The sequence below is a fragment of the Colias croceus genome, chromosome Z (genome assembly GCF_905220415.1).
Source record: "Colias croceus chromosome Z, ilColCroc2.1".
NCBI lineage: Eukaryota > Metazoa > Arthropoda > Insecta > Lepidoptera > Pieridae > Colias > Colias croceus.
In genome coordinates, this window is record NC_059568.1 from 15,633,975 (window position 1) to 15,660,053 (window position 26,079).

Below are 26,079 nucleotides of genomic sequence, written 5' to 3' on the forward strand. Positions count from 1 at the left end.
TATAAATTACGGATTTTCAAAATCCCGTTTCACATCGCAGAGATGGCACATGCTGAACTTGATCCTTTTTGGCGATACGGGGGCAACTTTCATATTACATTGTTTTGTATTTTGTTTAATTTTTTATTGTTTTCCATTTTTTTTTGTATGTCTTTGTTTTGCTTTTATTAATGTTTTGTCACACCCCGGACACTCCATACAAAATTATAGTTTTGACAGTCACACTGTAGAGACTGCAAATGTGTGTGTAAACTCTTTATGGTTGGCACATTTGTGACTAGCGTAAAAAAAAATTCGCGTTTTTCTGATGAAATACATCCGTAAACAGCACAATATCTAACCATTTTCTACGAAAAACGATAATCACAAATCCAAAATAATAAAATTGCTTTAAGTCAATTTGATTAATGTTGTCAATCTTCGTTGCGTTTCGTCTAAAGACGTCGTTGGTATCGTCCTTGCGGGGAAATGGGTACCATAACATGTCTGATCGTGCGGGGTGAGGTAAGTGTTTAATTTTGGCGGGAGGCGGAGAGTGTCCGTTCTGTAGCGTTTAGCTACTATTATGTATTCTGTGGTTTTGTGATGATTGTGTGATACTGATTGCCAAATAAACGTATTACCTTTGTTTCTTCAGAGAGAGCAAGTGCCTGCTCGAGCGTTTGCAGCTCACGGGCGAAGAGCCAGCACTGATCGACGCAGCGGATACACACGTGGCGCACTTCGCGGAGCGCTGCGCGGGGCTGCTGCCGCCCGCGGAGAAGCAGGCGCTGCTGGCGGCCGGGCAGCCGGACCTCGTGTGGCTGGTGGAGCGCACGCACCCCGTGTGGACCGCGGGTGAGTTGGACCTACAGGGGATAATTTGTTAGGGTGTACCAACCAATACGCACCATCATACAACCACGTAGTACAGACACGTAGTTTAAAAAAAGAGTGTGTGTACACGCGTTAGAAATTATACTTCTATGCAACTTGAACATAGTTATCAATTTTCATACCACCTAGAACTAACTTCATGCTGTTAAATTAAGGTGTCGGTGTGCGCGCGCATCGTAAAAATTCACTCTCATCATTTTTCTCCATCGCGCCATAAGAAGTATAACTTCAAAAAAAATTGTATCAGGATGTATCAAATAACAGGCCCTATCATCCGACATAGCCCACGTGCCCTTCCTCAGATGTCGTGGTTATCTATACAAGATTTTCTCACTAAAAACTTAACTTGTCTTAGAGAAAACGAGCGCTAAGTACCTACAGACGGGCTGTCGCCGGCCCGGCTGCAATAGGTAACAAAGAGTTTCTTGATTTGATCAACAGATGTTTTTTTCTGACAAATAGTGGAGAGATTGTATTCTTTGTGGAATTTTGTATGATAGTTGATTATTTATTATATTTTTAATGATAATATTAGATTTGTAATTATAATTGATAACATTTTTTTGCAGGCCTACAACATGACGACACATCATCCAAAAACAGTTGGAGCGTCAGTTCGACCAATGGCGCTGATCCTTGGGAGGTTAGTTAGTTATAATTCTATTTTTAAACATTAAAAAATAGACATTCTATCACACCTTAAAGAAATACAATTATTCTTAACAATATTTTCTCCCAAACAGGTGATACTGTTTGGTCTTCTGGAAAAGAACCGCGTACCGGCGAAGTGTCCCACCACTGTGCTGCAAGCGTGGCCCATACTACACGCCAGGATTCACGCATTGTACACTATTATTGAACCGGCGTATGTATTTTATTTTTTTATAATATTTAGGAGAAAGAAAAAAATAGAAGAGAAAAATATAACCTGCCTAAATAGTGGACTATTTTTTCTATATTGAGAATTAATATCACTGAATCGTTACGAACGAATTTTTGAGAAACATGTACTCCATAATGTCATTATAATCATGTAGACAGATTCATATTTTGGTTAAATTTTTTTACTTATTTTAAAGTTGCATATTTCTAGTAAACATTTCAATTTTTTTACCGAATAACAGTAAAAAAGCTTTTTTTAATGTAATTGTATATTCTATCGTTTTGATCACAATCCCCAAACAGGCCAGTAAACGACAACCGAGCGTCCCTACTCTCTCGGGGTCCAGCTTTACCCCGCAAACCGGAAAAGGAGAGAGACGGTTACATGCAAGTGTGGAAGTATTACCTGACTATGGCCTACCTCGTGGTACCGGCTGTGCCCAGTCCCGTGGTGAGGTGTGCTAGCCCGGACTTGAGTCTCAGGTATGTATCAGGTCCAGGAGGAAATTGCCCAAAAGTTTTGTCCATTTTAGGAAATGGAAGGTTGATTAGGAGTTAGAAGTGTAGGTTTTGAATAAGAGTCGGTTTATGCTATGTCCTGTATTGGGATTTTTAAATGCAACTTGCAGATCATGTAGATTATATATTGTTTGTTGGAAGAATAAAATAAATCAGGATAATATAAATTAATGTTTGTATGGTAATGAAATACTTTTATTTACAAATTATAATAGAAGAATTAGGCATTGGTTCAAATAAAGCATATCAACCAATGTATGATTAAAAATATTTATGTTTATTATATTTAATACTAGCTTACCGCCCGCGGCTTCGCCCGCTTTGTCTAAAACCTAATTAATAATATACTAAAACCTTCCTTATGAATCACTCTATCTATTAAAATAAACCGCATCAAAATCCGTTGCGAAGTTTTAAAGATTAAGGGACATAGGGACAGAGAAAGCGGCTTTGTTTTATACTATGTAGTGAATAACTGTTGAAAAGTGATATGTTTCTCTAAATACTAATTAATCATAATATAATTTAGCTACATGTTCTGCAAGTCGAATTGAAATGATAATAGTTTTTGCATTTCACAATTTTTTTTAATTAATTATCTCTTATTACTTGAGTGCGATTGACGATGCATTATTTCTATTTATCCCTTTTTTTATTCTTATAACTTTTAACCTCTTTAAAAAGTATTTGAAAAGCGAAATCCAAGTGTTTAAACATAAAAAATTATTAGTTGTTTATGATACTGAAATATATTTGGATATCTGCTTTTAAATACATTCCTGATTAAGACCTTATTTTATTTTGTTAATGAAATGCAAAAATTATTAAGAACGTCAATATAAAATACTTATTTTGGTTATAGGTTTGTCAGAATTACTTTTTATAGCAAGATAAAATAGGATATAATATGAAGAATATATCTTCAATATTTTACTTGTTGTGGTCTATGGACGATCATTTTACATTATGGACATTTATTAAAAAATACCACTAAATTGTATTAAATGCAAAATAAACGAGGTATATCAATTCCTGTTTGATTATTGCTATAAGGAAAAACAATATGATCGTCCATTGACAAAATACATAATAATAGGTGATGTCCGAGTGACACTGAACACACACACACACATAACACTTATATAGCTTATTATAAATTATATTTATATATTTATGATTGGCAATACGTTATCGTAACGTAGACTTATTTTGCTACGTATTGTGAGCATTAGAAATATTTTTGCATAATTTTGATAATAATATTTTGTTAATAGAGTTTGTAGTTCGTGATTGTGACGACGAAGTATATAATTAGCGTTAGGATGTGTTCGTGAATAGTTAAAAAATATTTTTACTTGAATTTAGTTTATTAGTTATACGTAAAATGTAGTTTATTATGCAAATGTCATAGTATGAAAATCATGTAGACATAGGACATTATAAAAGGATTTCGAAGAAATTACAGCACTATTCAAATAGTTATGACAAAAATTTACTCTAAGTTACATATAATCACGAATTCTGTTAACACATCACACTATTGTCTTGATGAATGAAATATATTTGAACGGATTATGACGCCTGTTTTTATGTGTAAACGACACGCATGTGTTTCTCAAATCTATAAAACAAAGAGCCACGAATAACAACAATTAACTAGCCTGCACATTTCTTTACTATTTTAACGAATATTTAGCTGAAACTCCCCAATATTTTATTCACTTTTTTAATGTTAAAGGCATCGTTTTCACAATTTTTTATTGAGATTGATAAAATTTTAATTTGGTATCATGTATTGGTACACTTATCATTGAGTCCTTTGTTACAAGTACACTTCTTTTGAATTGTACTGTGGATGTTTAGGAGTATAAGACAGTGTTTTTCAACCAAAAATATACAAAACAACATAACTTATACTGCTTTTAAAGTTTACTATGCAAAACGCATGAGCATTATATTTTCGATTAATCTTTATGTCCTAATCACAACAGTCACACAATCTGCAATATAACACTCCGGTAAAGGGACACACACCTTCAATACGACCACCTCCCCTCCTCAGTTGAAAAACACTGTGCACCGAGCGTGTATGTATGTGTATTCTGTAGCACGGAGGGCGAGGGCTGGCTCGGCACTCAGCTGACCTCCTCGACGGAGAGCCTCAACGCGCCGGTCGGTTTCTTCACGCTGCCGTTGAGCTATGCGCGCGCGCACAGGCACCACAAGCGGACGAGGTGGCCACTCGCTCGATATCGTGCACGCACATACGATCACGCATTGCGGTTCCATCCGTTCGGTTGTGGGGAAATATAATAATGGGATTTGTTTTTTTTTTTGGGGTTTAGGCTGGAATCCGAAAATACAAAAGTATTGGTGGAAATAGAGGAAATAATTTGTAAAATACAATTTTGAAGAAATCAAAGATTGAAGCTTCATTCACTTTTGAAATGTTGAGTAAATGACAACGATTGCTTGCAATGCAAATTGCAATGCTTCTAGGAGTGTTTGATTTGGAATTAGGTTGCTGTTATTACTTTTATGTCACTTTACTTTGAGTAATATAATGGTATAGGGCAGTTTAAAGCAAATAGTTTCTTTAAAACAGACTTTGAAGTCTATGGAATACTTCTTATATGCTTTTACAAAGATTTTTATAACATCGTAACAATAAAACCAAATAAGATCTGCAGGATAATTGAGGGGAGAATTACGTCCTCTTTAGACGTCAGACGAAACGAGATGGAACCGCCATTCATAAATTTACATAGGCTCGTAAGGGCCAATGTAAATTTCATTCACGCATAGACTGTGCACAGCTATATCATTGTCGATAACGGGTTGTCATCAGTTACCTGTGTTGTATCGTCAGCAGGACAATACCATCAATATATAACCATTGCGTGTTTGTTTGTTAATGATGGGGATATGTGAACGCTGTCTTCTAATTGGTACATCACTGCTTTGAAATCGAAAGACATTGCCCGCGCTTTTTCATGTTAGGAAGCACATCATGCTGAAATCCGAATGGAATCTTTCGATTTTGAATCTCTAGACTCATCCTCGACGCCGCCTTGTTACATAGACATGCACTCTGCATGTGCAGCATTATCTAACGTAGTATGTATGCGTATTTACAGACTATATACATACTCTTTCACATGCTACAATACAACACCTTAGAGGACAAGATCTTACACATTACTATTGGTTTCAAGAATTATTTCTAGCTGTTATATGACAGTCGATGATTTTGGAACACTTTAATATATATTATTCTTAAAACCATCGACATTAAAGTATAAATACTGACAGGTTTTGATATGATTTTGACGTATGCGTACATTTTATTTTCCCGGATAGCGCCCTCTTCCTCTCTGCGTGCCCGGAGTCATTTTGGGGGTAACATTGGGATACATTCTCTTTTACCTTGTCTTGAAGTGAATGTATTCTAGATAAATTAAATGTCGTGTGTGAACTTGTCGAACGAATGTCTATCACACTTAGATCTCCTTTCCAAACGCAAATCGTTATTTATCCTGGAAATTTATTAGAAACATGCTATTTAGACACTTTTTGTTATTGTAGGTTCTTTAATAATGATTGGCGTTTGATCCACTATCTGTACTGATATGAAAACGAAAAAATGTTGTCTTCGCGGCATGGAGGTTTCCCTTGATACAATACTGTCCTTGACCTTAAATCCCCGCATAATTCACAAATAAAACCTTGGTCTTGTATATGTTTAGTTCGAAACACGATGTTAATGAGCATCCTCTCGATTATTATCTGAATGTTAGGAATTAGTCTCTCCCGCCTGTCATTAAACGCTTCGTGATTTCCTTTCCAGCTTCATGATTGTGCTTCATAATTAGATGTTATTTGTTGCTTGTTAGACATACATTTATCTACTACCAACAGTTTCACACATTATTCATAGACCCATACATATGCGATGACGATTAGTTAGATAATAATTGTTTAATGTTTTGTTTCGAGTTCGGTAAGTTTTGTGTTATATGGAATTATTAGTGTTTGGTGTATGGTGTCCTTTTTACGAGTGTGTATCTGTTTGGGAATTGTTCTCGTATAGTTTATAATAAATTCAGGGTGTGGTACAATATTATCTTCCCTTTTAAAAGTAACAAATTGTTTCCCCAAAAATAAACAGTAACAAAAATATAGTTCAAATATTTGGAATACATTTTTAACAATATCAACATGTATAGCTTATCACTCAACATTGTTTTCCTTAACCTATTGTATGCGTTACTTAATAATATGTACTGTTAATAAACGAGACACGCTCATAAAAACGACGTCCCAGATTAACGCACGCTAATCATACTAGTGGCATGTTAAATGAGACTAGTCTGTTCGATAGAAAATAGATCCTCCTTGTAATTTGTGACTGGGTAAATCTACACTATATGTGGTGCAGTTGCAAAGTTTAGGGGGTGTGTTGGGGCACAATATACAGATACAACCAGTAGGGAAACTTCGTACAACACGTTTGAAATTGCTCACGCATATAACCAAGCGTGCTTACGAGAATCGTAAGCGTATTATCACAATTGACATATAAAAGAATACCCTTGCGACTCTCGTGTCTCTTCGAACGTGTTGTACGAAGATTCCCTGCTGTATCTGTATATTGTGTGTTGTGTGTTGGTTAGTGTAAAGTGTTGTACAGCTCGTCGCCGGACTCGCTGAGCGAGCGCAGCGGGGGCGAGGCGCGGGGCGCGCAGGCGACGCCGGGCTCGCTGCACAAGCTGGCGGTGCCGCTCGCGAGGTGCGAGGTGTCGGAGGTGCGGGACGCGGCCGTGGCGGCCTGCGGACACATCAACCCGGATGCGCTCAAGTCAGTACTTTTATTTTATTTTATTTTTACATACATAGATTCCTTACAGCTTGTATTTATAATTAACTTTAACAAAACAATTTACTACTTAATTCTAAAATATCTATCTATTAATTTTTTTTTTCAGACACATGTTATTTTATTAATTTAAAGGGAAAATGAATTTGAACCTTAAAAATTCAATGCTAGGTGTTTAAAAGCTCAAACCAAGGGTGGTTGTTGATTTCCATTGATTTTTTTTTTTTTTGAGAATCGAAATTAGTTATTGACATATTCAAATATACAACATAAATCATTTTATAAATAATACAAACATAACAAAACGTGCTTCATTACTACTATATTAATGCTGACTGCACTTACGTGACAACAGAGATCTATTCGAAGAGCTAGTACCACTACTGCGCGAAGCAGTCGACCGCAAGCAAGAGAACATGCGCCGGCGCAGACGCAGGGACGCGCTGCGGTTGCACCTCAACAAGATGCTGCTGATCATTGCGCAGAGGAAGACTTTTGCTATCAGGTAAGGGTTTTGTTTAAGTAGGTTTCAGTGTAATTTGAATTGATTTCAGAAATGTGGCCGAGAGAATTATAGTCATTGATTCTACTGTCTTGGAAATGCGGTTGATGATTATACAAAATTTTATCAAATGAAACGCAATGGACTTAATTTTAAATAAGACTGAATATGTTTTAAGTGATGATGAAAATATTTTTGTAAGGCAAAACAACAGTCTATTTGATGTACTATGAATATTTTTATAGAAAAGCAGTGATGTGCTAATTGATGGCACGTTAACAATATGCTATTGTATTTCGCAGCTTGTCATAACTATGGAATAGCTTCATCGATATTTTCCTTTAAAGCAAATATTTATTCAATTATAATTACTCGAATAGCGGAATAGCGGTCAAACTCAATGATCGCTAGTCGTGGGTGGTAAAAGTCGAATTCTCAACACATCATACCAAAACGTGGTACCTAGCTATACATGTATACAAATGTCCATTTTATACGTGATTCACTCAAATATGTACGAGACCACGATATTACACTATTTTTTATCCAAATGTACACGAATTATCTTCCCCACAGTCCCTTTGCGCTAGAAGGCGGAGGTCTGCACCCCTCCCTCACAGAATACCTGGAAGGTGTTCGCCAGAGCCTGGAGGTGGAAGCGGAGAAAGATGCACCAGCTGCTCGGGAACAGAGGCTGACCTTCGCTGACTTCGTGACGGAGCTGATCAAGAGCTTCCCGCGTGAGTTGGTAGATTTAGCTTATGGTGTGACCAGAAATGGTATAAAAACTTTGGGAGGACTGATTGATATTATCATATGATATTATTTATCCAGACCTTATGAAAATGGTCTTATGGCTATTTTTGATCAATACGCAGTTTAAACTTCTAAATAATGTACGTAAACGATCCATATAAACCTCTTGGTATCTTTTTTAGTATTAAAACAAAAAGAAGGACAGTAGTGTCTTTTTCTATCCATATTTACTTTTGCGTTTTAAATTGGCGATAATGTTAATTTAATTATTTTAAACCATTTATCCCCTTGCAGTAGAAATGTACGGCACGCTGGTGAAACGCGAGCTCTGCAAGTCTCTATTCTCTCTATTCGCGGGTTGGTGTGGTCCCCTGGGTAAACACCTCGGTACGCTGGTACCACAACCACCAGCACCTGAACTGGATGAGCGGCTCAATCTTGCTGCACTTAAGGTAATTGGAGAATGGTATTGAGTTCTAAAAGATGATCACGGCGGATTCGCCTTCTACTTGAACAGATTCAAGCTGAAGCAGAATCCGTCGTGTCTATGTCAGTCCGGAGTAGAGGAGACGGTTCCTCTCCTGTTACTCGAGTGCCCAATTTTTGCAAGCAATAGATATGCTATTGAGCAAAAATTGGGCATGGCGATGACGGGTGAGAATCTGCCTTCCGCCCTGGGGGAAAATTGTAGGGATGCGTTCCTACAATATTGTAGGCAAATTGTAGTCGTAGTTAACCAAAGAAATAGGATGTGAATGGTTGAATATGTAGAGGAGATTTGTGATTGGTGGATGAGTGGAAAAAGGGAGGTTTTCTTGTATTTGTGTGTGGTTGGTTTCGTTGTAAGTGGTGCGGGCCTCTGGGTAAACTTCGATACGTTGCTATGACAACCACCGGCGCCAGAACTGGACGAGCGGCTTAATGTTGCTGCGCTAAAGGTAAAAGAAGAGAAGGTGGTCTGTGATTGGTTAGATATGAAGTTAGAGAAGGGAAAGTGGTTTGTGATTGGCTGGATAGGTACAGGCGTTTTGTGATTGGTGGAAGAGGGGAGGTTTTGGTGTGTCTGTGTGTGAAAATGGTTTCGTTGTAGATGCGCATAGCCGCAGATTGATGCGGTGGGGTAGATGTTTGAAATGATGATGTGTGTGGTTGATGTGTGTGATTGATGTGTTTGGTGAGTCCACCAACCGTTGAGAAAGGTGATAGCGTTTGGTGCGTTGCGATTGAACAGTCGGTTATCGGCCCAGTTTTCAAGTTTATGCGTTATCTTCTGCAATAGTCAATCAGAGATTGAGATTAAAAACAGACATACCTAAGTAAGATATGATATTAACCAATATTTGTTTTTCTTAGGCAATGAGTGCGCTTGTGTGTTGTGGACCGTGCTTCGCGCCAAACGCGCTTGCTGAGGACGGCTCTCTGTACCCATGGTTGAGCGAAATGCTCTCCTCTACTAATGACAAGGTGAGTTTAGATGAATAATTATATACATTAAATTGTCAAATAAATTAACTTTTTCTATATTTATTTATTTATTAATCATTAAACAAAAGAAGCTGTTAAATAGCAAAACAATTTGTAAAATGAAAAGGCTAATGTGACTTCTTATAAAGATTTAGTATAGAAGGACAAAGTGGACGATCTGAATTTTTTTGTCTCAACACGAATTTTGCGTATGGGTCTTTTACTGTCACCACAACAAGTTTTGAGTTCATTTTTCGCACAATAAGCATATTCGGTCGGTATTATTACCAGCTTATGTAAACATACCCGCATTCGCAACTAATAAAGAGTTATTTTTGTGCTAAATATAAATATAATTGCACTTCAAAAAACTAACAAGAATATTACCATCAGATATATCAACTGGCCCGAGAGACTATAGTGCTCCTGCTCGACTGTAACCCGGACATTGGGCCACTACTGGACTGGACAGTGGACAAGTGCTTCACGGGCCCGCCGCGAGTGGCCGACGGCTGCTTTATGGCGCTAGCTACTATATTCAGTGCTCGGTGAGTTAACAATATATTCCATCTTGTAAATACGAGTTGGTACGACAAACTATTATAGTGCTCGTCTTGGAATACAAGCCGGACATCAGGCCACTACTGGACTGGGCACACAGACTTCAAGGCCCGCCAGTAAAATAACCATTGAAATTGCGTCATTTTCCCGGGATAAAAAGTCCTTTCTCGGGTATCAAAATATCTCCATACCAAATTTCATGCAAATTGGTTCAGTAGTTTAGGCGTGATTGAGTAACAGACAGACAGACAGATTTATAATATTAGTATGGATTCTCTCCTCACATCTAAAAAAGTGTTAACATTTCCTCTTAGTGCAGAAAATATTTCTATCTTAGGAAATTGAGAGCTCTCCTCAGAAACTAAAGGAATAATTTTTTCTGTTAAAATTGACATCAGGAAGTATTAAAGTATGAACGTATTATTGAATTAATAACGCGCTCCGACCAAATAGCCGCGAGGCATTGCGTCGACATCTCGGGTGTCTTAATTTATTAATATCCCTCTATACAGCGAATTCCCAAGTCGGAAGCGTAATAATATTTCCGACTTTGGTCTTTCAAATGTAACTGAGAAACTCAGTAGAGGTATCTGTCTTAATTCTATGTAAATATTATAAAGAGGGAAAAATTTGTGTTTTTGAGTGTTTGAACGAAAACTTTTAAATGCATTGACCAATTTTGAAAGTTATTTATCCCGTTGAAATCTAAATTCATCAGTGTCAGGGCTCTGTTTTATTTTTGTTGCAATTCCTCTTTAATCGATGTCAAACATTTAGCAGTTTATTATGATTACGCTACTTTTCACTTTTACAACATCCAATTAAAGATGCGTAGTTTTTTATTACACTGATTGAAAATATGTTATTATATATATATGTGATTATTGATACAACTTCCTAGTCAAATTGAATTCACTGCTTTTAGTGCTAAATGCGTAATGAAGATTATGACTAACCAAAAAGTAATCAAAAACGTTGTATGTCAGCGAGTACCCGTGCGACCACTACACGGCGATCATCAACGTGACGCTCATGTGCACGGGCTGCCCGCGCGCGCCGGTGCACGAGAGCGCGCTGCAGCTGCTGCAGCTGCTGGACAAGCGGTTCTTTGGCGCTGTCGGACCGCTGCCGAGCGATGATGATGGTAAGCGCTTTACGCTTGATGGTGCGCGGTTGGGTTGAGGGTGATTGTAAGCGCTTTACGCTTGATGGTGCGCGGTTGGGTTGAGGGTGATTGTAAGCGCTTTACGCTTGATGATGCGGGGTTGAGATTTGGTATACAGAGTGCGTTGCCGATGATAGTAAGCGCTTTATGCTTAAAGGTGGAGATTTGAGTGATACTTTATTTTAGATATACAGAGTCAGCTGCTGGGTGATGATGGTACGCGCTTAACGGTAAGGATAGACTGTATTTAATATTATAAAGAGTGAAGAGTGCTTAAATAAATAAATAAAATTTCTTTATTTGCATAATGTGTGTACAAAGATAGCAATATTACTTATACTTAGGTAGAATCAACACATTAGCCATAAATGGCGTGCAAATTCCGCAACATTATTTTATATAAAAAGTACATTATTTCATTGTCACATGATAAAATTTACACATTTTATATTATATTCATTAATCAAAATTAAACATAATATGTTACAAATTTAAATATTCAGATACATTATAGAAATTTTTGTTATTTAGCCACTCTTGAATGGAAACGGAAGAAATGCTAGGTATCCGATTGCCATAATATTTACGCGTATATACAGAATTGTTCTTCGCAGTAGAAGATAGTACTGGGCATTCAATAGACAATATAATTAGGCATAAATTCGTAGATAATATTCTTTACAAAGTGATGGTGAAATATTATTAATATTAATAGTGTATCTGCTTATATTTTTAATTGCTCTGTGGCTGTACATACTGTGTTAATCGGCGAAAGTCTCAGGGAAAAGGGGCGTTCCAAGTAAGTATTGAAATTTAAAAATAGGATCATAAATACCAAATGGAAAGTTCCATCACTGATGTATTGAAAAGTGTACAGTTCAAAATATATAATATTATCATGTTTTACATCTAAAGAGCCATTTATATAAAGGTATAAAGGAATTATTTTTTATAACTTTGATTTCCCCCGTGATAAATAGATTTTATCCATCTGTTTACGCTACTGAGGGTGCCTAAGGAGTTTAAATAAATAAATAAAATGATGTTACTGGTTTTATATTTAATAAATAAAATATATTGAGGAAAAATACGAAAAGGTAAGTCTTTTTGTGTTCTGGATGAAAAGAGTTTTATACGCGTAAATTTTGTCTCTATTTTGGTAATATCGTAGGAAAGATTTTAGTTATGAAGTGATATTAATAGTTTGAAATTGTATGTGAGGATAATATTTCAAATGATTGGTTACCGCGACTCATTGCATGGGTACAACCGTTACTATGGAGAATATTGAATGAACACCTTTCACAATATAATTTTATTTCTTTTGGTCTACCGATTCAGGTTTTGTATTGGATTTAGTGTACCGTTATCATATAAGGATTTTATTATATTATTAACAACTTATTTCACATCTTTTTCTGAGATGATTATTTATGGCCGAACAAATCGACAAGACGATTTATAACCAATATTTTTTTCTATTCTTTATACATTTATTAGACGAATTTTTTTATAAGACTCTATTGGGAATCGAATACTGTATCTACGTACGGATTGTACAAAAATTTGTTGGAGTATTGTAAAGTGAAAGTTCAGAACTGTAAAGTACATGAACAATAATGGTAAGTAACTTTTGCTCTTTTGGCTCGATGTTTTGAACGGCTTTTCTTGTCTGAGAGTTGTTGTTTGTTTGTATGTCTTCGTTGTTTTAGATATTGTGTATACTGTACTGTATATAGGTTGTTTTGTTAAGTGTCTCAAATTGAAATCTCGTTTTTTCTCTTAAATGTGCAATATGCTTTCAATGTGATGTATTTTGTCTTGGTTTATATTTTAGTGGTCTACTAAAAGTGGCTGTCTATATGTTTTTATTTACGTGTTTCGTCTTTTTGCACGCATTTATTAGGATCCTCCTTTTTCAGCGCTATAATGCATATTGGTCGAATATACGTTTTATCGCGATAAGTGCAGCTTAACGCAAGAGAGAAGTCTAGAAAGAATTCTAACTAACAGTTAGAAAAACGGATTATCGTATAACCTCGTTAAAAATTAATACAACCCTAAAATATTATTTAATAAAAAAACATTTTGTCCTGTCTGTGTACTCGTACTTGACACATTCGATTACTGCGATATTGTGTGCGGTGTTTAAATAAATTTGGAATGCAATTTATTAAAACTCCATTGTATAATAGTGCGGTGAAATTAAAATTTTCATAGCAATTTCGTTTCAAAGGATGCTCCCGATTTTGTTTACGAGGAATTGATGTTGTTTACGGGGAAGACTTATTCTATTATAAAACTGACTATGTATTAAGCGGATAAAGGAAATATTTATAAGAAAGAAAGATCTAGAATTTAGATACAAATAAATATCTGTTCTAAAATTGAGAATCGATAAAAAATATTATAATTATGTTTGCACAACATTATTATACATATTGACTATCACTAACATTGGAACTCGTTCGTTAAATTTACGTCTTTAAACAAGTAAATAAATACAATATTCTTTACAAAAATAATATGATTGAGTTGGATAGTGTAGATGCGTGCGTACATTGAAACATTAATGCTTTATATGTTCAATGTGAAGTAAATTGGTTATACCTATAATGTCGTATATATTAGTGGATTCGTCTTTCTTACGATAGTTATTATTATAAAATAATATAAGTACAACAAGAAATTCGTAAGCCAAACGAATTTGATATTATAGCAGCAGGTTATTTGCATATAATATTATAGTAGTCGTATCCAATAGAATATTATATGATGTTGATTTTACCGTCTGTGCGTCGGAATAATACATAGTAGAATAGATGATGTTGCAAATACAACAGCAATATGACGTCATATGTTTTTATTTATATTTTGCTTTGATCGTAATTTCTGGATATTAATTTCAATAATGCTTTGTTGTTAACTGTATACTGTAAAAGAGCTTAGGAAACATTTTTAAATATTGGTGTACTATTACATATTGAATGTCGTTGTTCATGATATATGTAGACTGATATATGTATATAAATCGTATGATATTAGTAAAATATGCTTATGTATGAGAATGAAGATAAGCTTATTTTTATTTTAAATTTTTAAGCTTTCCGTCTGCGGCTTCTTTCGCGTAATCAAAGGAAACTCTCATGGGAATGAGATGGTTACATCGTGGTAAAAATCAGCTCTCTAGTCTCCTATGCTATGATATAAAATATGTCAAAATCACTTTCGCATTAATAATAAAATTTATCAAATGTTCGATGATTTTCATTGAAAGATGCACGATTTAAATCTTGTATAGTATCCATTCATAACCAACACGCCTGGATTGAGGAATCTCCTTACAGACATACATAAAAACATAAATCGAAATACATATTACATACTTGCCACTGGCCCTGGCAGATAAAACCGAAATAATATATAGCCTGCTACTTCCTAATACGTAGTTTTCTATTAGTCACAACATCATTACGATCGGTCCAGTACTTTTGGAGCCTTCATTACAAACAAACAAAAAATATTTCCCCTATAGATGACGGAAACAAATTTGTATATTGTATTAGAAATGAATATGAAAATCTTTTCCTACTATTCAGAAAAAGGATTTAGCACGATTTTATGTAACGATACGCGCTGCCCACGCATTTAGTTGTCAAAAGGGATGTAAATACGAGCTGTTGCCCGCAGCTTCGCCTGCGTGGAAAAGATAGATAAACATGATACAAATTTTCATCCCCTATTTTATCCCCTTGGGGGTAGAATTGATCAAAATCCTTTCTTAGGGGACGCCTCCATCCTAACATCTACTTGCATGCCAAATTTCAGCCCGATCCAGTCCAGTGGTTTGGGCTGTGCGTTGATAGATCACTATATCAGTCACCTTTTAAAGGATAAAATAATAAATATTCATATCAATAATTTGGTTAAAAAAGTCATTATTTAGAAAGTTTGAAAATGTGTTATTATAACAATGTCGACTATCCCTGCTTCATTCTAACGTCTAATAAATGTTTGTTTCTTGAGGAATCGATTTTAATCTTATTTTAATATGATGCCATTTTAAGGAACCTTATCCCGCCTTCAAGATCTCTGTTTAATTATCTTAATTGATTGAATGATGCGGGAATTACTGCTTTTAAAATTATAACCCCACTTTAACCTGTCATATTTGTGAAGGTAGGGATCTGCATAAATATATCAGTTAATTAAAAATGTTAAAAAATATCTTACTTATAATTAATATGAGAATAAAATACTATATATTTAAAAATACAGTTTGTCATTTATAGATATCCGTACATATTACAGTACAATACAAAATTCTTTATAAGAGCCAGCGCGCACGAGCAACTTTGTCTAAGCAACTATTTTGTCTATCAATTGTATGGGGAGTTGCGTCGCTACGTGCGCGCACTTACATACTAGCCCATGGGTGGGAGAGACAAAATAGTTGCGGAGACAAAGTTGCTCGTGCGCGCTAGCTCTTTAACACACACATACAGAAGAAAAGAAAAAGAAAAGAAAAAAACATATAAGACAGATACAACATGTTAAATAGGCGGCCTTATCGCTTTCAAGCGATCTCTGCCAGGCAACCTTTGGATAGATTATATTGTTTTTTATATTAAAAAATATTGTATACTTGGTAATGTTTGAAAATTCAAGTATTCATCCATATTACGTGATAGTTAATTATACATCCCATGCCAATTATAATAATTAATATCTAGAAAAATGTTTGATTAAACATTATTAGAGTTTATATAAATGTAGAAAAATACCGACAGAGAATTCAATGTAAAGAAGGGTATAAAATTATACTAACTATTTTACAAAATAAATTATAAGCCAATTCGCAATGCTATTTCATTATACCTACTTTAGATTAGTGCCCCATTCCTTGTACGATTTTTTATTTAAATATATTCGGTAGGACAAGTCAGACAGTGTATCGGGTGGTTTCTTTGTAAATTGAGTATATGACGTTACTAGATAACCGCCCGCGGCTTCGCCCGCGTGTTCAAAGGAAAACTTTCACAGTTCCCTTTTCCGTGCGATTTCCGGGATAAAACCTATCCTATGTGTTAATCCAAGTTACCCTCTATATGTGTGCTAAATTTCATTGTAATCAGTTCAGTAGTATTTGCGTGAAAGAGTATCAAACACAAACACACATCCTATCAATCTTTCGCATTTATAATATTAGTAGGAAGTAGGATAATGTTTCGAACCAAACTTAAAAGCTGTTAATCAGCTTTATATTTTCTTGTATTATACATAAGCTTTCTCAAACCTTAATCGAATCATTTCTCAATTCAGTAACCAGCTTTAAGAATTAGTCGTAAATTATAATTTATGGTTACGTAACGATGTGCAATATTCAACTCGTAATTTTAATACATTAAAATATATAACAAGTTTTAACTATAAGCTTAGATTACAAAATAAAGACTATAAGTGTTAAAACTTACCGCTAACTATAGTCCTTTCCACCTAAGATGATTTCTGTGACACATCGATTTTTGACACGTGTAGAGATGTCTTTACTGAAATCATATCAATTGTTTCCGATAATCGATAATATTTTATATGGAAATGAAATCGATTTGAATAAAGTACCAAAATTAGTTTTTTCGGCATTTCGCCAACAATTAACTAAGAAAACTTAGCAAACAAGAGCAACAAAAAGTCAACAATAACAATTAGTAACAATAACAGAATACCACGTAAAGTATCAATATAAAAATGCAACTTGTATACAAGGCTGACACACTCGTACAGACGATTGACTCGATTGACAAACGATCACAAGATGGGCGCCGATTATATGATTTTCCAACTATGATTTTTCAACGATCCATTTCATGTATACACGAATTGCGTAGGTATTATATTTTTGTGTTATTTTATTTTATTTTTCATTATATTAAACTAAACAATACTGTTTTTGATTTATAAGCTTAAGATGTTTTATTTTTATATTTTTGGTAATAATGCCGCCATAAAATAAAAATATTATGCACTAAAATTATTTTGGCGTTTTAAACATAAAATACGTAATTCGGAACACAATGAAGTGTCACAGGAATCATCCTAGTTGAAAAGGACTATAGCTTACCGCCCCGCGGCCGCCCGCGGCTTTGCCCGCTTTGTCTAAAACCTAAATCATATACTCAAAACTTCCTCTTGAATCACTCTATCTATTAAAAAAACCGTATCAAAATCCGTTGCGTAGTTTTAAAGATTTAAGCATACAAAGGGACATAGGGACAGAGAAAGCAACATTGTTTTATACTATGTAGTGATACTTGTATACACTCATTGGTATCGTTTTCTCTAAATGAAATTACATTCCCGTTTAAGTCTTCATGATATTCTTTTACTATAGCTAAATTTCATAATATCATGATACATGATAATTATTATCAATATGTTCTGATGAAATTTCTCCTTAACAGAATTTTGACCTTAACAATCTGATTAACTATCATGTGGATCATATTGCTTGTATACCGGAGGAATATCCTCCATGAATGGGCTATCTAACACCGAATCAAATCGGAGTAGTTCCTGAGATTAGCGCGTTCAAACTTCAGCTTTATAATATTGGTATAGATTAATTGAATTTAGTTGAAAACGAATGCAACAAAAATGTTTGGATTTGAGTTAAATTATTAAAAAAAACACATACAATTTAGTTTTGCTGTTAGCAATACGGGGGCTTTGCGGGGAGAAATAAAACACCATTGATTTTTTTTATTTTTTTTTTTCATCTAACATCAAGTGCGTACAATTAAACATTAACACTAATACACAATAATAATACATAATAACTTATATTAGTTAAGATTAAACACAACATCAAAACATACAATAACGCTGCATCTTTCTTAAGAAGAAAATTATACGGTACAAATAAAATAGACGTAGATCTATCTCGGCACAATACAAACTTATTGAATGCAAGTAATTTTATCCAGTAAATATACCAATGAAGGCTTGTTAGCATTAAATTTACTGACTGAAGTAAACATATTATAACTTTATTTTCAAAGAAAAATTAACTTAAGGAAACTGATTGGAATAATAATATAATCGACTCAATTTATAAATTGTGGCGAAGAACTAAGCCGAAGAATATCGAATCATCCTATACTATTTGAGATTATATGGTTTTGTCTACAAGTGACATCTATTATTATTTAACCGTTAATATTATGCGTACAGCACACAATTAGGTACTATTGTTATATTAATGATACATGCATGTTTCGTGAAATTTAAATTGAATAAATATAGAGACCCTTCGTCATAGGAACTTTCAAGTGCACCCGATGTAATTCAGTTCGCTAGACGACCCTGACCGGTTCAAAAATTTTGTATAAAAATATAGGGAAGCCAATTAGAGTTAGATTTAGCATTTCCAAAAATAGTAAAGGTGAGAAAAATATTAAATTGTCGAGGTACAAGAATATTCATTTCGAGATTTTATCACATTAGGTAATTTAGAGCTAGATTTCAGTAAAAAAATAGTGGTCCGAATGTCTTTTTAGAAAAGCTAATAGTTTAATTTTGAAGATGTACATGATTACTATCGGTAACACTTTAGTGTTCCTCATATCTTACGCTAATGTGGCCCGAACCTCTACCTCGCATTTCAGCGGTCTTATAATTGTATATTCTATAATTTAAAATTACAAATATACAATTATAGTGTAGAAAAACGGGTCGACAGGGCAAGAAATGCATTATACATAAATACGACTACGACCAGTGGCTTACATAGGCCTGTAGGTCTCAAGCCTCTACTACATGTGGCCATAATTATAATTAATAATATTACTTAATCTACAATCTTTACAATTCACCCCCGAGTACCGTCCCCCGACTAGCCCCCGACACATCAATCAACCGATAGAATTTCTATCAAACTCACGCATATTATGTAATACTTACTTAAAAACTAAGATTAGAAAAAGGCTTTATAGCCAAAAACACCTATTCTAAAGACTAACTTAACATCTAGGTTAAAGATTTATTAACTAAAGGACCTAGAAGCCTCCAACTAGGTACTTCAGTTATTGCAGGATGTTTTTTAACAAAGTACGTATTACTTTGTTAAAAACGTCTTGCGATGAATAAAATAAACGATGTAAAAGTATAAAACTGAACGAAGCTGGGTACGAATGTGGTGGCGCTACAGCGCGCGCGTAGTGCAGCTCACGGGCTCATTCATGAGCTGCCTACGCGTCTCGAGTTACAGTAGAAATATTATTACATAAATCTACTGTCTTATCCGGTTTGGGAGTAAATGCAAAGTAATAGTAATGGAATGTATGGGGCTAGGATTTGTACCGATTACTGCATTGCAACATAAAAAACTGGGTAGATTAAAAACTTTCGACTAAATATGGTAAAAGAAAAACGTTGATGTGTTATTTTGAATCATCGAAAAATCACAATAAATAGTATTTTTTTGTAAATTTTTTGGAATTTTTATCTGATTTATTTTAATTTTTCGACTCATCCTGCGATTCTTACAATGCGTTAGTGTTTAATAAACGTATTTTTCCCCGATTATCTAGACCTCCGTAAGCGGAGTCTATGTCCTACAATGCTATGCTGCTATGGAACTATTTATACACATGCTACGGTTTTCTGACTACTGTAACAACCAATTGAGTAAGCGTCGATCATTCCTTTCGTACAATCGATCTGTTAACATTAGAAAATATTATATGAACTATGTTATTTTAAATGCTGTTGTGAATTATAAGATCGATCGTGGAATACCTATGTACATTGTGCTGACTGTGATTTAATTTGAAATTTGATTAAATGTAATTTTTTATAAAAGCGTATGTGATCCTCGAAATATTACGCCGCAATACAATTCAGAATAATATTTGATTAACCGCAAAAATAGTGTTGCTACACGAACAGTCGCGTAATGGATTTAATAATTTGGTTATGGTACTTTGTAGTCGTAGCCGTATGAAACGGAAATAGATAGCGTCTATTGCAATATTACAAATTCTGGATATAAATGAAATATTGTTAATAAACACAGGATTATTCGATAGGAAAAACAACTATAATTATTTTAGGTACGTTGAACTTCGCAGACGTTTATAATTCCCAATCAAAACTGTCAGACAGTAACAAAAAGATGCAATAGAAAATCGTTAAAGCTCAACCGCTATTAACTTGTTTATATCGGATATTCGGTTTTTCCACAGCGCTCCCGGGCGATGCTAATTGCATTGGCTCCGATACCGGGCGATCGCTCGATGTGCCGACACCACGGAAGTGTTTACAAGCGGCTTGTGTGACCGCACACATAGTATCGGCTTGATAACACCCATGCGGGATACTCATACAGATTGACTTTGCGGATTTGAAATATTTATAAACTGTTCTGTTTTAACCAAATACCACGACCTTAAATGAAATAATTAATGTTTTGTATCATAATTAAATTGTATTAGGTATTGTTTGGGTTAATTAAATTTAGCGATAAATTTGGCAACTATTATGCTGTAATTTTGTAGCTCATATTTTAACTAATGACCGGGTGTCAGGGTAATAATGTTACATTATTTGGTATTATGTTAACTAGGACATTGGTAGCCTGAAGAGAAATTGTTAGATTACTAGCTACTGTATTTAAACGTTATCGGTAAAGCTTAAATTCAACCAATTAGCCAACAAAAGCTTTAACTTGGCAAACATTTTATCCGAAGGTGTTCGACCATTTAATACTTCTTCAAGCATTTTATGATGTTAATATCCGTCTCGGTATCTCGCATGCATCTTTTGAACAAGTTTATAACAAGTCGTCTGAAGCTAGTTACACAACTGTTTACAACTGAAGTGAATAAAAATTTTGGTTCCAGCGCAGCGGCATGAAGTTTTCGTAGTCGCAATCCAGAAGCTTTACTTATTTTCAGGTTTCAGTTGAACTTTGTTAAAGGCTCAACGTTTCACTGAAGCAAATAAATGGGAGGACATATTCAAATAAAGTATACAGAAACACTTATGATTACGTTAACCTACCACTATTCTACGATAAGTGATTAATACGATCATTATATCTATTCAATTACCTCTTACATAGGGGTCTGTTGACCAACTACTACCTACTGTGTCAACGGTTTCAAGAACGCGTAACAGGGTGTTTAATTCGTTGTCGGAAACCCAATTTCTTAATAAATAATCAATTAAATGTCAACTACTTTTATAATTATGAATTTAACTTCTAGTCCAATTTATAATTGTACTTATTCTATTTAAACCGTAACAATTAATCTGAGATATATAATAGAAATCGATTGACACCAAATTACACATAGACTACACAAAACATCTTAAGATTACAATGAGTACATTGAGCTAAAGAGATTATAGAAGATATGTTAAAATTATACGATATGCGAAATCTATCTAAGATCACATCGAGATAAAATCAATCGATGGCCACATCGAGACAAAATCAATCGATGATCACATCGAGACAAAATCAATCGATGGCCACATCGAGACAAAATCAATCGATGATCACAAAGAGATCCACAGTTAATTAGGTCTAGTTAAATGCTTAAACTTACGTATTTGGAATATATGCTAATGAGAGTTCAAAACTCCTGCTGCCGTAACCTTATCATTGTGATGATAATCGCCAATAGTTTAAGGTCACGCAGACTATCATTGAATCGACTTGAGTATTTAATGTGGTGATCCCTTGACGTTAAATACAAGGTTTCAAATCTAGGTTCGTTTTCTTTGGGATTCATTTATCCGAATGGATTGTTTCGTAGTATCCGTGTTTGTAGGATTCGTCTGTAATGCGTCTCCTAAGTCATAGCCGGTGAATATAAATTGTTTTAATAGTGTGCACGACTTTATATCGTCGGCAACGTTTGCACCCGAGTGACTGAGATGTAATGATACCATCCACATTTGAATGTTTTCCAATTGCGCGTATTCTTTGTCAAAACCGCCTAGAAGTTAACGAGTCAATAAACGGAACGCGAAGCCGTCTTAGGAAAATAACAACATATTTGAAATTTTAAAGTAACTCCATTTGTTTTTTTAAACTCTTTCTACAGAATGAATGTAATTATTTTTAATAATAAAAAAAAATTGATGACTATTAAAATTTAAAATTTAAAGGTTTATTCAGAGAAAATCACAAGTTTAATATTTACTATACTTCGAACTGAAATAAATTGGTTTTTGAATAAAACAGATGAAATCGTTTCGAGGAATGTTTAACGATATTTATTCTGCAAAAAAGATGGAAATCCGGATTGGACTAAGCTAAATAGTATTGGGGACTATGGGAAATTATATAAACTATGGCACCTGCCTTTCTACTAAAAGGAAGTAAAATTTTGTTGGCAGGTGGTGACTCGCCCTCTCACTCTATGGGCCCCCTAAATTAATCTTTGCAATGATGCGACAAGGGGGCAACATATTGTGAGCAGCTAAGGGTGGAGAGGCGTCACTGGACTTTAAAAAACGATCACATGCTCCCTGAGGGTCCAGCATCACGTGCCCACTCGCCACTTACGCTTCGCATCCACCCTTCGAGCTAAAAGCTCTCGCGACTCCACTCTGGCCGGCCAGCTAAGGCAAGCCAGAGGTGGGGGTTCTGTCCTCGTCAGGCTTCACTCCGACCGGCCGGTGAAGGCAAGCCGGAGATGAAGACAGGGGCCTCCCCCGGGAGCTCTCGGTTCCCGCGGGGTCGTTACTCCCCGACACTCCGCCACAAGGTGTCCTGCGGGTAACTGATTGCACGGTTGGAATATCTATTGTCACGTAGACAATAGATATCCCGTCCATGGGCGATGGGGTCGTCACATCCCTACGCCTACGCCTTCACGTATGCTCTTTCATAATATTGTAAGAAAGAAAATTTTGTTAAATATTTTTCCTGCTAGTATTTTATCGTCGCAAAAAGAATCTTTAATAACATTCATTCCGTAGTTTAAGAGTGTACTTCAAAGTTAAATAAACCGATAGTATTATAAATAAGAAAGCCTTAAAGTGGGTATCTTGAAAGGTATCATTACGCTCAGCCGCGCTCGGGCGGAGGAGTATGTTAACTTCGTGTAAAGACTTCATTTGATTGAACCGTAGTTCGAAATCTGTTTACATTGTAGTCTAAGAGCTCGTAGCTTGCAGTTTTTTATGCCCACGTTTCGGTGTTTATGCACCCAGCTTTTCATTGGGCTATTTTTAGTTAGTTGTAATATTTATCTTATTCTGATTGAATAGGTGTTTGTCGTAGATAGCTCATAATATTTAAGAGCACGGATAGTTACAATAATCAACAAGAATCGAGGTATTGATTATTTTCGAGGTCTTAAACTACAACAATAACAGTTAACGGCAAAACAACGTAAACAATTCGTAGATTTAAGACTGGGATAGTTGGAAACATAACAGCAATATATTTTCAATTAACTCATATAAATAACCAAGTAATTTTATTATTATTCAGCCATGGCAGTCCCAGATTGGACAGATAATAAACCCATTACACTGGTTCAGAGCGTGATGGGTGCGCAATAAGCCAGCTGACTCGGCCTGTGAACGCCACCGTTGGTGCCCTAAAGGCACTCCTCCGCTGCCGCTCTAAGTAAACACCTTGCGCTGATGTCACTTTACCCAGTAGACCTTAACTTGATATTATCGTGCAGCCCTGAAGTATTCAAAGTAATAACGAAAAAATTTTAACTGTAAAAAGCCATAACCTAAATAAAACATTGAATTGCCGCTTTCGAAGTATTACACGAAGTTACGTAGAACGCGTCTACGGGTACACATACTCCTCCTTTATACACCCGTTTCAAAACATCGTAGTGCAGATGTAGGGCTCCTTCCGTCCCCGTCATATGCCGTTATTGTTGAGGACCCGCATTTCGACGTCGTTGGAGGGGCCGGCGCTGGTGGAGGGGCCGGCGTCGGTGGACGGGCCCCCGCCCTGGCGGCGCTGGCGGCTGTTGTCGAACTTCCAGCGGGTGATGAAGCGCTCCGGCTTGCGGCGGCGCGAGCTCGGGGTCGCGGTGCTGGCGCTCGGCAGGTGGGTCGCCTCCGTGCAGTTGCTGATGAACGAAGCAGCCGACAGACCTGTTGAAATATTCTCATGTTTTATCGAATTTGGAATGAGAGAAGTTTTGGTGCCATAAACTCTCTTACAAATATTGTGTCGCGTCGATAAACCACACGACCGCTACAGTAGCTATCGGAGTTTATAATTGCATGCTTTATGTTCGCTTTTGAATGTCGGTTAATATAATAAACGGACACGTCGAGCGCGGACCGCAAATACAATTTACACCGTTTTGTCGAATATTACACGAGATTGCGTTATGTTGTTATTTAAGCCCCAGTAAAAATGTTCAGCTGAACGAACACTATCTCTCTTTTATATAAAAGAGACTTAAGCCAGCATTGTACACTCGTATATTTCGTTACACCTTTCCTCTTATCTGATTTTAGATGAAGAGCTTATAAAGTGTAACCTTATTTAAAAAATAGGTCTTAGACAAGCAGTATTTGAAAGTAGAAGAAGAACCGTTGCATAGATGTACAAGTATGTATATTGTATATTATGATACATGTACGAAAGGTATGGGGCAAGATTTAAGTTCGGAAATAAAAATATATTCTTATGGCGATTGTTAAGAAAATTTATTAGAAGGCTTAAAGGGCATTGAAACTTTATGGCATATCAAACCCGCCGCCATTTTGATTTTTTTTTTCAAAATCGCGGCGCACGATTAAAGAGGTATGTATGGATAGAGGACACATAGACAAACAAAAAAATTCTAATAACATAGTACCCTAAAGCGTCACATTACCGAGATATTTGGAGGTAAATATTCACTTATGAGTAAAACGACAAACACTAAAAATTGACTTATTACGTGTCTTTATGCATAATATTATCTCCAAATAATTACTCCCAGGTAGATTTAATTTGTTATAACTACGTTAAAAATAACCGACTTCGAAAACGGAAAAGTAAAAAATAAAAAATATTTGATATTATTAATTACTACATATTATTTAGAGGTGCTATTTACTAATTTATTAAATATAAAGATTCGATATTATTAATTTGCTTTTCCGTTTTTGCAGTCGGTTATTTTAACGTAGTTATTTTTATTTAATACTTAGTGTATTTTTTCAACACGAATCAAACGAGCCGAAACTCGATAAAGTTGAGTCAATTAATTACTGAGCTCCTATGACCACGTTCCGATTCTATACTCAAATCAGATCATCAAAAAATTAACTCAAGGTGTTAAAATTAATTCAAAATTTGTTAAATTTTAATTTCGTTAAGGCTTACTACGGTACTGTGAAAAAATAATGCAAATAAAAAACTAAATACCCTGATAACGTAGCGCCGATTCCCTAAAGCGGCGAGACAATCTATCGACAACAAATGTAGGGCACACGCAT

At 35.3% G+C, this 26,079-nt stretch overlaps 1 protein-coding gene across 1 annotated transcript in view; it reads left to right on the forward strand.

Annotated features, from left to right (window-relative positions):
* Window positions 1-26,079, forward strand: part of LOC123705207 (protein furry) — a 112,769-nt gene that overhangs the window by 11,533 nt on the left and 75,157 nt on the right. Inside the window, exons 14-25 of the mRNA XM_045653899.1 lie at window positions 638-837; window positions 1,446-1,519; window positions 1,620-1,741; window positions 2,062-2,241; window positions 4,386-4,511; window positions 6,968-7,135; window positions 7,509-7,658; window positions 8,232-8,395; window positions 8,706-8,863; window positions 9,765-9,875; window positions 10,269-10,423; window positions 11,423-11,580. Of these exons, the coding sequence (XP_045509855.1) occupies window positions 638-837; window positions 1,446-1,519; window positions 1,620-1,741; window positions 2,062-2,241; window positions 4,386-4,511; window positions 6,968-7,135; window positions 7,509-7,658; window positions 8,232-8,395; window positions 8,706-8,863; window positions 9,765-9,875; window positions 10,269-10,423; window positions 11,423-11,580 (1,766 nt within the window). The remainder of the gene's footprint in view (window positions 1-637; window positions 838-1,445; window positions 1,520-1,619; window positions 1,742-2,061; window positions 2,242-4,385; window positions 4,512-6,967; window positions 7,136-7,508; window positions 7,659-8,231; window positions 8,396-8,705; window positions 8,864-9,764; window positions 9,876-10,268; window positions 10,424-11,422; window positions 11,581-26,079) is intronic.